Consider the following 12919-nt stretch of genomic DNA (forward strand, 5'->3'; position numbering starts at 1 on the left):
TTTTTCCAGTTCAAATTTTACTAATAGAAAACAGGAGAATTAATATTGGGTAACATTTTATAATGGAGCTTTTAGTTCAAAATTTACTCTTTAATTAAATGAGAAGAAAATTGACTGTTCTCCCCTTTATACTTCTTTTCTGTTTTATTTCCCCGTACTGTATTCTGTAGCTACCCAGTATTTACAAAAATACTTGCAATAAATACCCTATTGTGCCCCTTCATTTTTTTTTTTTTCGCTTAACCTAAGTACAAGAAGAAGCAGGGACCAATAAGTATTTTACCTATACCAATGAATAACAATGTTTCCCATGTTTAAAAATACAATGCAAGTCATAGGCTGTATTATAAGAATCATCAAATATTGTCTTCACATGCATTATTTCCCATTGACGCTAGATTGGTATAGACAGGACGGCGCTGTGGGGTTTTGCTGCATTATGGATGGGTTTGCTTCACACGTTCTCACATGGGCTATGGACAGTTAAGTTGCATGCAAACCATTGGAGAAGCCCAAGAAAGCCAGCTGCCTCATTTAATTATTCAAAAGGTGATCATTTCAAGATCTTCAGACTTTTATATTTCACATGCTGAAACATGCATCAAAACAGCTCTTTTTTAAAAGTAGCTGAGGTGCACTGAGGAATTATTTAAGTTAACTGATCATCAGATTGCTTTTTGCATAATTAATTAATCTGTATAGCTCAAACACACTTGACTGAAGGGATCAAACATTTAAATGAATTACCCACACAACTAGTAGGCGGATTGTGTGAGAGTTCTGTGTGGTTTTGTGGTCAACTGTAAAACAAGAAAAGGGCATTTCTGTAAAATTTTCCATGTCTTTTTTTTTTTTGTAAAATGAAAGGGCAGGCTCTCACTTCTATTAGAGGTGTTTTTATAACAGGTTATATCACTGGACTATAAACCAGAAGGACACCTGAGCTACAGGACCGAGGTCAGGTGGTGGTCTAAGTGTGGAGCCCTGAGCTCTGCAGTCCCGGCGATCAAACTCTCTTAAACAGCAAGAGTGACTTTTAATAATTAAAACTGTGTTTGCCACAGTCAAGCAGAACACCAGTAGTATAAACACGGCTCAATCCACTGCAGAAAGCTTGTGATTATTAAGGAAGGGACAGCTCAGTAAGAAGCACTTGTCCTCTCCTTGTAACAGATCACAATTGGAAAGACATATGATCAATGAATCTGCTACCGTTGGGAATTTGTCCATTGGTTTGTGATTTGGTGAAATATTTTCTCATAAGCAGTTTACAGTGTCTGTAATAGAAATGTTACTCTAATTTTAGTTTTTTCAACCTGCACAAAAAGTTCAGAATCAAGGGTCATATTAAGGGACAACATCCCAATTTTCCAGGACAAATCATCAAAATTTGATCTAATCTAATCTGTTGAGACACTCGCTCTAATTGAGGAAACAAAGGGATAATAATGTAACCCCATGTCTCTTCCGGTGTGGCGTCACAGGAGAGGATTTCTCTTCCAGTGATCTGTTCGGGGACAGTGATTTGAAGATGAGGTGACGTGAGTTGACCACAAGCAGTCACTCTCTCATCTGGCAGTGTTTTCTATTTGTGTCAGCCAACATGTGTTTCTCATGATGGGACCTGACACCTCGCCTACAGCAGCACAGAGCATGAAGAGCGACAAAGTGGAGAGGTTACAGGAGAGACAGGTTCACACTGACTGTAAAATTACACTCTAATCCACTAAAAAGTCTACAGATAATATGTGCGTTTTGGAAGATGGTACTTATTCTGAGGAAAACAAACACCTTGCACTCTATAACTGCATTTACAAAATCAAATTTCTCACATCAGCTATTTTTACTTGAGTGCACACTATCTGCTAAATCACTTTGACCTCTGTATATGCTGCACTGTATGTCTGGAACTTTTCCCCAAACTGAATGTCTTAGTGAAATGGATTTACTGTTAAGGATAAATGAAAAGAGTTTTTAGCAAATTTCTAAAGGTGATTTATCAAATATGCTGAGTTTATGCTAAATTGGGAAAGTGGTAACTTTTGTTCATCATTAACATGTTTCACCACAGGTGAATCCACAGTAGACTAGTCGTAGTTAGTTTGTGGTGTTGCACAATAGTTGCAGTGAGAGTGAAACAGACTGAAACAAACAAAGTTTCAAACTGTTTAACATTCAAATAGCTTGTCTGATATTGGATTAAAATCTCCATCTTGAAAGCATGGCTTGGCATTGGGCCCCTCTGGAGCGAGGTGGCCAAGGCACAGAGGGGCAGAGGTAGTGACGTACATATGTGCAGCAGCAATGAATCACTGGGAGACAATGACTCTCTCACAGCCTGAGGTGTTTGCAAATGCACATTCACTAAATACAATGCATGTCAGCTAAACTGCATTAGTGTGGTGCAAAATGCCGAACCATAGTCAGTGCTGTAGATTGCACCAAAATGTACCTGTTGTACCTGCAACTATGTATTTCCAGTATGTTTCGTACCGATATATTTTTGCATTATGGCACCAAATTGCAGTCAAGAACGGTCACTGTAGGTCGGTATCTAATCAAGAATCTTTGTTATGCAAAGCACAAACAGTAATTGGACACAAGTCTGAAAATTAGGTGTGACTGAGGCAGAAAAAACACAATTTAAAACTTGACTGAATATTATTCTTTAACTTCTGAGTAGAATCCAAGAAGAATTCTTAGAATCCAAGAACCTCTGCAATTATTTCCAACCAACTCATTCAAGTGAAAATGCCGGCAGGTGTGGCACCTATAGGCCTATTCTGAAAGCACAGAGGTAGACGCTCGTTCACGCGCGCGCACACTCACATATGACTCATCTCATCTAAACTAAAGCACTTTGTCAGAGGCGTCCATTCACGTTACACCCATGCAAGAACGCGCAGACTCAATCTCAGCTTGGAGCGCGACACTTATAGTGAGGGTGGCTATATAAATCCATTCAGCATCTTTAAGTAACTATATACTTGTTTCTTCAAAGAAGTGAAGGAGGGCGGCATCTCGCCAACTACCTGGCAACCTACACGGCTGTACTGGACCTCCTCTAAAGACTGAAGGTATGAAAAGCTTGATTTATTTTTCCTATATTATGAGTTTGTCTACATGTCTTCTTTGGCATCTTACATTTTCTCATTTTTGGCACGTTTGGGATCTTAACTCTAAATACATTTTATGGATAAAATCTTACGTTTTGGCTTACAGCAAATGTTCAAAGAAATGTATTCACAGATCACAAAATAGATTTTTGTCTTGGGTAATAGCACTGTATTTTATGCCCCGATCTTTTTTTTTTTTAATATAGTAAAGGGGGAAGTATAACGAGAGAATGCATTAATAAACTAAATTAAACTAAATTAAACTTCCACCTGCACTGAGCCAAAAATCGGAGCTTTCTTTGCGCGCAAATATTCCACATTACGGACCAATCTCACAAGACTCAATCGCATTATAAATAAGAGGTAGATGTGAATCAGAAACTATCTTACAACAACAAATAAAATGTGACACTAACAGTAATAGTTACCAACCCGTTACATTATTGCAATGCCTGTTTTACGTGTGTAAATGTAATTTTACGCAGCGCATTTCACACACTAATGTGAGGAAAAATAAACATTTAAATAACGCAAAAAAAATTTCCTTTTCTTTTCAGATTCCTGTTGATATCCTGACATGAAGCTCAATTTACTTGGAACCACCGTGATTCTGCTTGTTGCCTTCTTACCGCGCTACGAATGTCGGGCTATTGAAAGCCCTGGCGGTACCCTACGCGTCCCTGCTCCCCAAACCCAAAACTCCCAGCAGCAGCAGCAGTCTAGTCCCATTCTGGAGCGGCTTGGAGAGGAGTATTTCATCCGACTGGGCAACGGGGACTCTAATTCTTTCCCATCAACGTCCATGTATCCCGGCGGATCACCTGCCATCTACAACAGAGCGTTACAACTCCAGCTGACGCGGCGTCTTTTACAGGGGAAAGTTGGGAACATCAGGGCGCTCATAAGCGGCTTCGGAGACCGCGGGGACGAATGGATGGAGAGGGGAAGAAGGTCCGAGGACCCGCCGATATCACTGGATCTGACCTTCCACCTGCTACGGGAGATGATGGAGATGTCCAGGGCGGAACAGCTGGCGCAGCAAGCGCAAAATAACAGAAGAATGATGGAGCTCTTCGGGAAATGAAGACCTCTTTCCTGTCCGCCAAAGATATCCCTTCCCTTTCTTTTTCTTTCTCTCTCTTTCTCTTTTTCTTCTTTTGCATTTTTACCATCAGCACAAAACATGCTCTGTACAATATAGTGCTGCTTTATCACTCTATTGTTTATAGCTTTAACCTCAAACTATGGAGCATAAACGGGCTTGACTTATAATGAGCCGATTGTACCTTGCCATTTCAATGTTGGTGTCAAATCTGTAGAGTTATGCCGTTCTTCATATTTGAGATGAAATACTTTTGGTTAAGACATGAATTGCATTGACAAAATTGGCATTTTGTTTTAGATTATGAATCACTGTATTTATGATATTTATGTTTGTTAATAAACTTATGTGCAACCAGTCATTTTCTGTTGTGCAACAGAACGTCTTATATCTATATTTTTTAATAAAAAATTAAAAGCAATGCTTACACTTCTCTGTGGATATCCTTACACATTAGTTAATACTAACTCTCATTAAAAAAACTGACTATTCCCAGTTAATTATTAAACAGATTAAAATACACTTTCCTAATGTTTCTTGTAATTTGCATTTTGAATCTTACTTTGAAGAAATTGAATACAGCCTTAAATTTAGAGGTTAAAAAAAAAAGGAAAACAGTTTGTTAGAGAGAGCACAAATGGCCATTGCATCCTGAGTCTTGCCTACACAGATATTGATTGATAGAGAAAGGTTTTTCTAACTGAATACAAAAATTGTATATGGTGTAACCATGGCATTGCTCTGGAACAAAGTCGTGGGTTAACACCATGCCTCCTCTCACACACACACACACACACACACTGCAACAACAACAATCTGCAAAAGATGTGAACAAGCATGCTGTAAATGCACCTATACAGTAAACGTCCACACAGAAACCCTTTCCTCCAAACCCTTAAATTCTCAGGAGGCAATTCTCATTATATACCAACAAGAGGCTACCACAGACAGCTCAAAGGGGCACCACAGATAGCTAATGAGTGTGAAAGACACTGTGGGCCTGTATGTGTGTATATGTGAATGCTGATCCTTGACCCACAGTGTCAGGGTAAACTAAACAGGAGCTGTGGGTGTGAGTCATCCTATTCTGTTTGGCCCACGTAGCAACTTGGGGGCTTAGTGCTGCATTGAGCCCATTTGTAAAGGATCCAACTCCCTGCGAGATGGTGCGCAATAATTAGATGGGACTCAGTGGAAGACTACCTCAGTAGTGGAGTTACAGCAAGGTGAGACCATTGCAGGGCAGCAAAAAAGAAGACCGCCAGCTTAAGAGCTACGCTGCAGTCTCTTATGCAGGCAGTATGAGGAGGGATATCATGACCATATACTAGAGAAGGATTTTATAACTGTCTGAAGCAGCTATAGAAGCGACACTAATGTAGGATTTCCTCTGACAGAAATAAATGAAACAGTCTGACGAAGATATAAAAAGAGTGAGAAAGAGAAAACTAAAACATATTTGTGCACAAACAAAAACACGAACTGGAATTTAGAGATGAAGCACAGTGACACGTGGTGTTAAAATGAAAGAGTATTAATATACTAAACTAAGATTTTGCACAGATCACTTTTAATATCACATAATATATTATGTATCATTAAAAATGGCAAACGTTTTTTTGACCGATAGGAAAATATACCTGTGTTACACAAAAAAAAGATTAGGACACATTATACAGGCAGTTGCGTGCAGGAAATACAGAAATGTCACAGTGATAGTTTTTTTTACTCCGCTACCCTTCTCATGAAGTTATATCAGTCATAAAAAAGTATACAACAGGAGGGAAAACCTGAGGCCTTCTTGTCATGCTATCTAATGATGCAGTTTAAGCAGCGAGTCGCTAAAGGTCAGCTGCATAAAAAATGTATGAGTATGTCTGAATTCTGGAAACAAGCTGCTGACACTCAGAGTCTGTCCGTCATTAAGGATGTCCAAAATGAAAAGGAAGAACCAACATATGTATCTAATCAGAGCAAACAAAATGAGATCAGTGTATGCAGTGATGCACGCTACCACTATCACAACAAGAGAGAGAGAGAGAAGTGAAGTGAAAGTTCTGTCTCCTTCCTTTAGATCTACTTCCGCAACTCAGGCTTTCCCTTTGGCGCAGGTCTAAATTTGTCTCACCGTTCCCTAATCCGAGGGAAAATGTGTCACAACTGACCTGAAATCAACATCTAGGAGCAACAATTATCCTGCTCCTGGTTTACGTGCTGTCTGAGCTGGCAGGTGACGGCTAGGTCGAGGCAGTGCTCTTGGCTGCGCTGGGGGAGGAGCTTATCTGCTGGGGGTCGGAAGGTTGGACGGAGGTGACTGAAACGGCACCACCTCCAGAAACAGTCTGAGCCCCGTCTCCCGCCTCAGCACCTGCCTCGGCATCGTCATCCTCTTCATCTTCGTCTTCATCATCTGTACAAGAAGTAAGGTACAAGGAAGTAAAACTGAGACTGAGGTATAAGTCGTAAATTTGCAGCCATGATCAGAGTCTGTGCCATCACCTTCGATGAAGTCAATGCTACACAGGGCCTTTCTCTCTTTCTGAAACTCGACGTTGTAATGATCCATATTCTCGTAGCCACGCTCAACTTTATCCAAGTGGGCTGTGCCGGATGCTTCTTCAATCCTGAGAGCAGAAGGTGCAAACATCATATATACAGGAAAAATCCAGCCTCACATATAAGTCACATTTACATGGAGCCTGGTAGTCTAATTAAAATTGGTTTTAAAGTCCAAACAGAATAAAAGTGCTCCACATAAACACCTCAGTCAGAATTGAAAGGCCAAAACCAATTGAAATGTCAGTTGGTTGCAGAGTGGTGGTTTGAATCTTTTCGAAGATGAATACGAGTGGACGCAAGTTTCTCCTCCACTTCCAAAACCTGCCAGCTTACGAGCAGAACTGGCCCACAGCTGAGATTTTTGGGACAAAAACTCTTAAAAGAACTGAACATTATTGGACACCTAAACGCATCGCAAAGTACCATCACACAAGAAGGCCCTCTGTTTCTCTCCTTTTCATTCCTTCCAGTAGGAGCAAGCATGTCGCTTCAACAACACAAAACCAGCAACTACTGTGCTAAATGGGCGATAGATCTCCATCTTCAGGCAGCTGATCAAACACGTGATGTATTCCCTCATCATGTAAACGGACTTTATTAGATCACATCCCACGTAAACAGTTGACCTGGAATCTTCAATTAGAATGAAAATCGTGTGACTGTAACTGCAGTAGCTGCAGAAGCTGCAGTTACAGTCACACGACAGTAGCTGTCAAGGTAACACTTTCTAAATAGATTCAATCTGTTTAGCACGTTCCACAAGTCATTTCAGGATGCCATAGCTAAAGATAATGATTCGCAACATTTCACAGAATTACTTTCCACCACCACCACAGACAAGGTGTGACCTTGCTATTTTAGGGTTGTGGTTTTATGCGTAGGTGCAGATGTAAATCTGGTTAATCATTCACAAGAATATAAAAAAAGCATTTATAAAAGAATGTACTCACTTTTTGAGGAGAGGCTTTGTGTTCTGAAAAATACGAGAAAAAAACAATTCAACTCTATGTATGCGTAACATATTGATAACTGTAATTAATTTATGTGGAGTTTATGCCAAAATTTGGAACCCCACTTGGTATTAGCTCTGACCTGTAGGAATAAAGCCATCTCCGGCTCCTCCATCGTCTGGATCCCCATCTCCACGATCTTACAGCTTTCCTCCAGATGGTCTCCATATTTGCTGGTCAGGCCCCGGATGTAGTTCACCTTCTCTTCCTGTTCGGCGGTCACCCTCTGACTCATCTCCCTCTTCTTCTCCTCCAGGATAGAGTAGAGCTGGTCAAACTTCTCACACACCAGATTCTTCTGTCTGCGACCATTCTCCTGTCCATGAATGAGCGAGAAAAAGAAGGTGACACGCACCTAGATAAGCAAAGATTGTACATTCCTCAAGTCCATCCATATGAACCATTTATCAAGGTGCGAGAAATGTGTGCCAAAATAATTCTAGGGTACAACAGTGTTTAGAAACCAAAGAAAATAAGTTAACAGTTTTTGTTCTTAGTGTATGATTCGGTAAATACTGTAAACTACACATAATGCTGTTAGTCTATCTTCTGTTCATTCTGTAGTGCCATGTGTGCAGATAGGACGGTGAAGCTCGTTCTTCATGTCCGTCCTGAGTGATGCCACTGAGGGGAACACACGGGGGACCGCAGCCTCTCTACTACGTCAAACTGTGGCACGTGAACCATTGGAAATCGGTCTGTTCTCCCCCCATCGATTACGCTGCTTGTTTTTCTGTCAATTCTAGTGGGACGGAGGCACAAAGGGGTGCTCTGCCACACAGAAGAGAGAGTAAGGTAGACCGTGGCATCAAAACATAATTTTTCCTCTCACCGCCTCTCTGTCTAAATCTCAGACTGATAAAAGCATAGAGAGACGCGAGGACACATTACATCTGTTTAAACATCTGTACAGGTGCATTAGTGTGTGCACAGAGCGAGGCTTGCTGCGTGAGTGAGCGACCAGGCACTGTACCAGTCGGACACTGACCTCTATGGCATGACAGGCTTCCTCTAGCTGACTAATGATGCCTTGCATCCTGTCGTTGTTACCAACCATCATGGCAATCCCGTCATTCAGCTCCGTCTAGGACGCAAGGAAAGGACCGAGTGAGGCAAATTTATAATAAACATAGTAAAACATATTTACGTTGTGAAAAGTTACAAATCAAGACATTTAGTCATCTATTTCTCGTGTTGTCAGAGCTGACAGTATTCACAGCCTCTGTGACTATTTCAGGCCTCACCTTCTTTGTCTGGAAGATGCTGCTGATAGGCGCCACCTCACAGTCTTTGTGGGCTCCGAAGACTTTACACATGGAGCATGTGGGCACGCCGTGGGTTACACAGTAAATGTTGATCTTTTCTTCCTCGTGAACATCGCACATGGGCATCTCTTCCTTTCTCTCTGGTTCTGGCTTGCTGCTGTTGAGGTGCAATGAAAACAGTAGTATCTTCCCGTCACGCTGCACATTTTGACGCATATTGATGTGACATGTAATGTCACTTTGATAATGTCACTGTTATGCATCTTAGCAGTTTATTGATGATCCATTATTCTTGCCTTTCGAATACACATGGACTGTCAGCAGTGTAATCAATACATCGCCATTACACTGAGTAGTATACAGGTGTGGGTGTACAGCACCTATGTGTGATTTCTTTTACTTTAAAGGTCTTATGAATAGCTCACTTACATTGTCAGCACAATTTGTCCAATTTAAGTGAATTGTCAATAAGATATTCCATTTAATTGTCTATGACAATGCTGCACAATCTTGATCCAGTAGGAGGCTGAGCATCCTGAGTGCATGAGTTGAGGCGTTGTGGATTAAATGTCATACATGCCTTTTGCTATCCAGTCAGCTGCTGGATAAATCATCTGTGGAGATGACTGCTGCTAGAAATGTCCTGTCATCTCAGAAACCACCGGCACTGAGGTCAAATCAGAAACAGGTACTCTTCCTGCCATTACACTGTTTATCCCTTTTCCTCCTTAACTATCTCTATTCAGTACCCTTAAGAGAGGCTTGGACTAATAAACAAAGCCTCTCTCTGGTTAAAGTGGGGAAGACTTCCTTTGATTTTGTGTTATACACAGATCGACTAAATGCATGTCTGATCTGTCTCACCTGCTGGACTCCTGTTTGAACATGTCAATGATATTCTCAACCAGCAGGTTCCTCTGCAGGCCATAAACACCGTGCCTGTCCAGGACCACCTCATGTCTGCAGGATGGGCATCGGAAACGGCCACCAGATGTCAACGATCCACTCCTCGTTGGAAGATACGGATTTGAAGACTGTAAAGCATCACAATTATAACCCTAAATTCGGAGTAATGGTGGGGTTTTGATGCACAAATTCATTCAATTATTTTACTCAACAGTTATGAATTGGTAATCCAATGGATTAACATAATTCAAAAAGGGGAACCCCATCATCAGAACTCCAAACTGGCTCACAGTGGTTCACAAGTGAACTTCCATTTATGCAGAGACTGACACTCATGAACAACTAAGTATAAGTATTAAAACATACGCTATTTACAATTACTTATTGCATCAATAATGTACAACATACAAATGTTCATTTATGATTTGTGACAAACGATGTTGAAAACTCTACACTTTAAAATTAAACTACCTGCAATTTAACATACAGACAGAGAGAGAGAGACTAGTTGGATCCTAATTAGGCTCCATACAAAAATGTAGGCCAGTACATAAAAATATCAATGGTGTAAATGACAGAGCTGCAGATGCTAATAGAGCTATAACAGCAGGGTTCCTCGAGTTTACACACAGGCTACTTTTCTCTTCATACTAAAATGATCAGTGGGATTTGTTAAATTGGTTACCTGGAAAACATCATTGGCACACTTTCTGCACAGGTTGTGCTGGCAAGGCAGGATGACGACAGGCTTTGTAAATATTTCCAGGCATATGGGACAAATCAGCTGTTTCTCCAGGTTGTCCATGGTATTAATGGGTGTACACCACTACCAAAACCTAATGAAACAAGACGCGTATACGTGAAAAGTTTAGAAAAACTTAAAAGTTCCTTTAAAAAAAACAACAACAAAAAACAATCCACATCGGGCCCAGCGTCAGGCTTGAGGAGCGGGCCTGTTGCTCTTGTGCTGAAGGGAGTAAGCTCCTATCTCGCTGGTGTCAGCTCTGTTTTTAGCAGCTACTGCTGTCACGTCAAAGGTTGCCACTTTTACCTTGCCCATATTTGAAACTGAGCAGGGCGGTACTGAACAGCTGCCTCCACTGCTATCTGGGGTGACTGGGCCCTGTGTGTCAGAGGGAGGTGGGGACTTTGCATCACACCGACATGATAGAAGGATGTCAAGGCTGCCGATGATATATGAATTTAAGTAAAGTTTCCTGTCAGCAACAACTTAGTCCTACACGTGATTTGCGGTGACAGCGGGCAGCTTCCGGTGACAGCGGGCAGCTTCCGGTGGTAGCGGGCGGCACCACGTTGAACCTCGAGGCTGCAGACTCTCCTCCAGCGGGACAATAAAAAGGTTTGTTAAAACACCAAGTCTAACCACATAAGTGGGCTCCGTGTTTCACCTAGCATTAAAACACGTTTGCTGTCTTTTTAAAAAAAAATAAAAATAAAACTCTGAAATTGCCATTTTTTTTGTTTTGTTTTGTTTTGTTTTGTTTTGTTCCGCCAAGTTTTAATTGCACCTGGACGGCAGTTATGCAAGCTAGCTTGACATTACCACACGTGGCAGTTAAGTTTTGTCACCTCGGCCCTACAGGTGTAGCTGTGAAGTAAATTAAGTCCAAAGGAGCTCCACCGGGACGATTTGTGACTATTAAATCTCAAGGTTGTTTGTGTAACCTTGTCCACCGAAAGCAAATCGCTTTGGACAATACCGGGCATTGAACTCGCTACCTCTCACACAGGATAACCGAAAGTCTCCCGGCTCATACGGTCTACGCTACAGCTACTTTAACAAGGCGACATAACGCGTCGTGCGTAGCGCCACCTAGCGGCGACAGGTCGCACTCTGGCCCGTGATGTAACCTTTGGTATTCGTCTCGTGACATGTCTATAAATTAATAATGGCCGATTTCCCTTCCGTACTCATGTCCCTTCGATAGCTCAGTTGGTAGAGCGGAGGACTGTAGCGGTTACATGGTAATCCTTAGGTCGCTGGTTCGAATCCGGCTCGAAGGAGGCTCACTTTTTTCCCCTATTTATTCTATATATCTATATCCTATTGTGTAAAATGCTATTTTGTCATACGTTCTTATTTTATTATTATTATTTTTTTTTACTGTGCTTAGTTATAAATTTACACTAAAATTTAATATGATTGCTTACTGAATATTTGACGATGAACATGCGCAACAGTTTCTTCATTTTTGCTCTTACTATTCATTTTTATTCTAAAAATAATGAAAATGTGTATATTTTAGATAATAAAAACAGTATAAGAAAGGAAAGCAACCTCTGCGTGTTTCAAGTTGGAGCGCTCCCAACCACTATGTTTTCACACAACAAGCAAGTAGGAGGTGGTGTAAAGGGTTCCTGTTTTACATTGTCAGACAAGAGTTTGAGGTTATAAATGATCAGCCCTGCTTTGATTGAAGTGGATGTCATGTCAGTAAGTTCACTGCATACTCTGCATGTTAAATGGTAAAACGATCACACCTGCAAGCACTCTGTTCAAAAGGGACTTTAAAGGTGATGGCTTCGTGTCTGATTTGCTTGCCACTAGTGATCAAAACAAACCTTATTATTTGCTTCGACTGTGAAATGGCTTATAACTGTGCTGCGAGCACATTTCGACGGATGACTCAGAGACAATAACTAGCAGTTGTTTGGAGGACTGTAGCAAGACATCACACACTAATAAAGTCTTGTTTATAATGGATGACATTTTCCTGTGTTGTTGCACAATTGCAATTGTCTGTCCAGTGATTCTCATTAGCACTACATTTATTGAATCATGAATTGAAACATCTGACCTGTAGTGACTAGTGCGTCATCTCGTAAGTGCTGTAATGTATTTGGAAACGTGTACTAGATCTAAATGTCCTCACAAGAATGAACGCATGAAGGAAATCCATCCAAGTAATGACATTTTGCTACATCTTGAAGGAAATATTG

The 12919-nt window shown here is 41.0% G+C and overlaps 2 protein-coding genes and 1 non-coding gene across 3 annotated transcripts; 2 read left to right on the top strand and 1 right to left on the bottom strand.

Annotated features, from left to right (window-relative positions):
• The first annotated feature begins 2890 nt into the window (after positions 1-2890).
• Positions 2891-4624, top strand: crhb (corticotropin releasing hormone b). Its single transcript, XM_069151187.1, has 2 exons — positions 2891-3077; positions 3674-4624. Exon 2 carries the CDS (start codon positions 3694-3696, stop codon positions 4198-4200), a length of 507 nt encoding a protein of 168 aa, XP_069007288.1. The 5' UTR covers positions 2891-3077; positions 3674-3693; the 3' UTR covers positions 4201-4624.
• A 1157-nt stretch (positions 4625-5781) lies between these two features.
• trim55b (tripartite motif containing 55b) lies at positions 5782-10951 on the bottom strand. Its single transcript, XM_069151188.1, has 8 exons — positions 10644-10951; positions 9917-10086; positions 9032-9209; positions 8776-8871; positions 7870-8103; positions 7728-7750; positions 6718-6842; positions 5782-6628 (listed from the first exon to the last, which is right to left on the bottom strand). Exons 1-8 carry the CDS (start codon positions 10761-10763, stop codon positions 6456-6458), a joined length of 1119 nt encoding a protein of 372 aa, XP_069007289.1. The 5' UTR covers positions 10764-10951; the 3' UTR covers positions 5782-6455.
• Positions 10952-11897: 946 nt separating this feature from the next.
• trnay-gua (transfer RNA tyrosine (anticodon GUA)) lies at positions 11898-11983 on the top strand. The gene is given in 2 exon segments: positions 11898-11934; positions 11948-11983. It is a non-coding gene; the product is annotated as a tRNA-Tyr (tRNA).
• The last annotated feature ends 936 nt before the right edge of the window (positions 11984-12919 follow it).

This window comes from Embiotoca jacksoni, unplaced genomic scaffold (genome assembly GCF_022577435.1).
Source record: "Embiotoca jacksoni isolate LCO1_2020_lvr unplaced genomic scaffold, fEmbJac1.0.p SCAF_17, whole genome shotgun sequence".
NCBI lineage: Eukaryota > Metazoa > Chordata > Actinopteri > Embiotocidae > Embiotoca > Embiotoca jacksoni.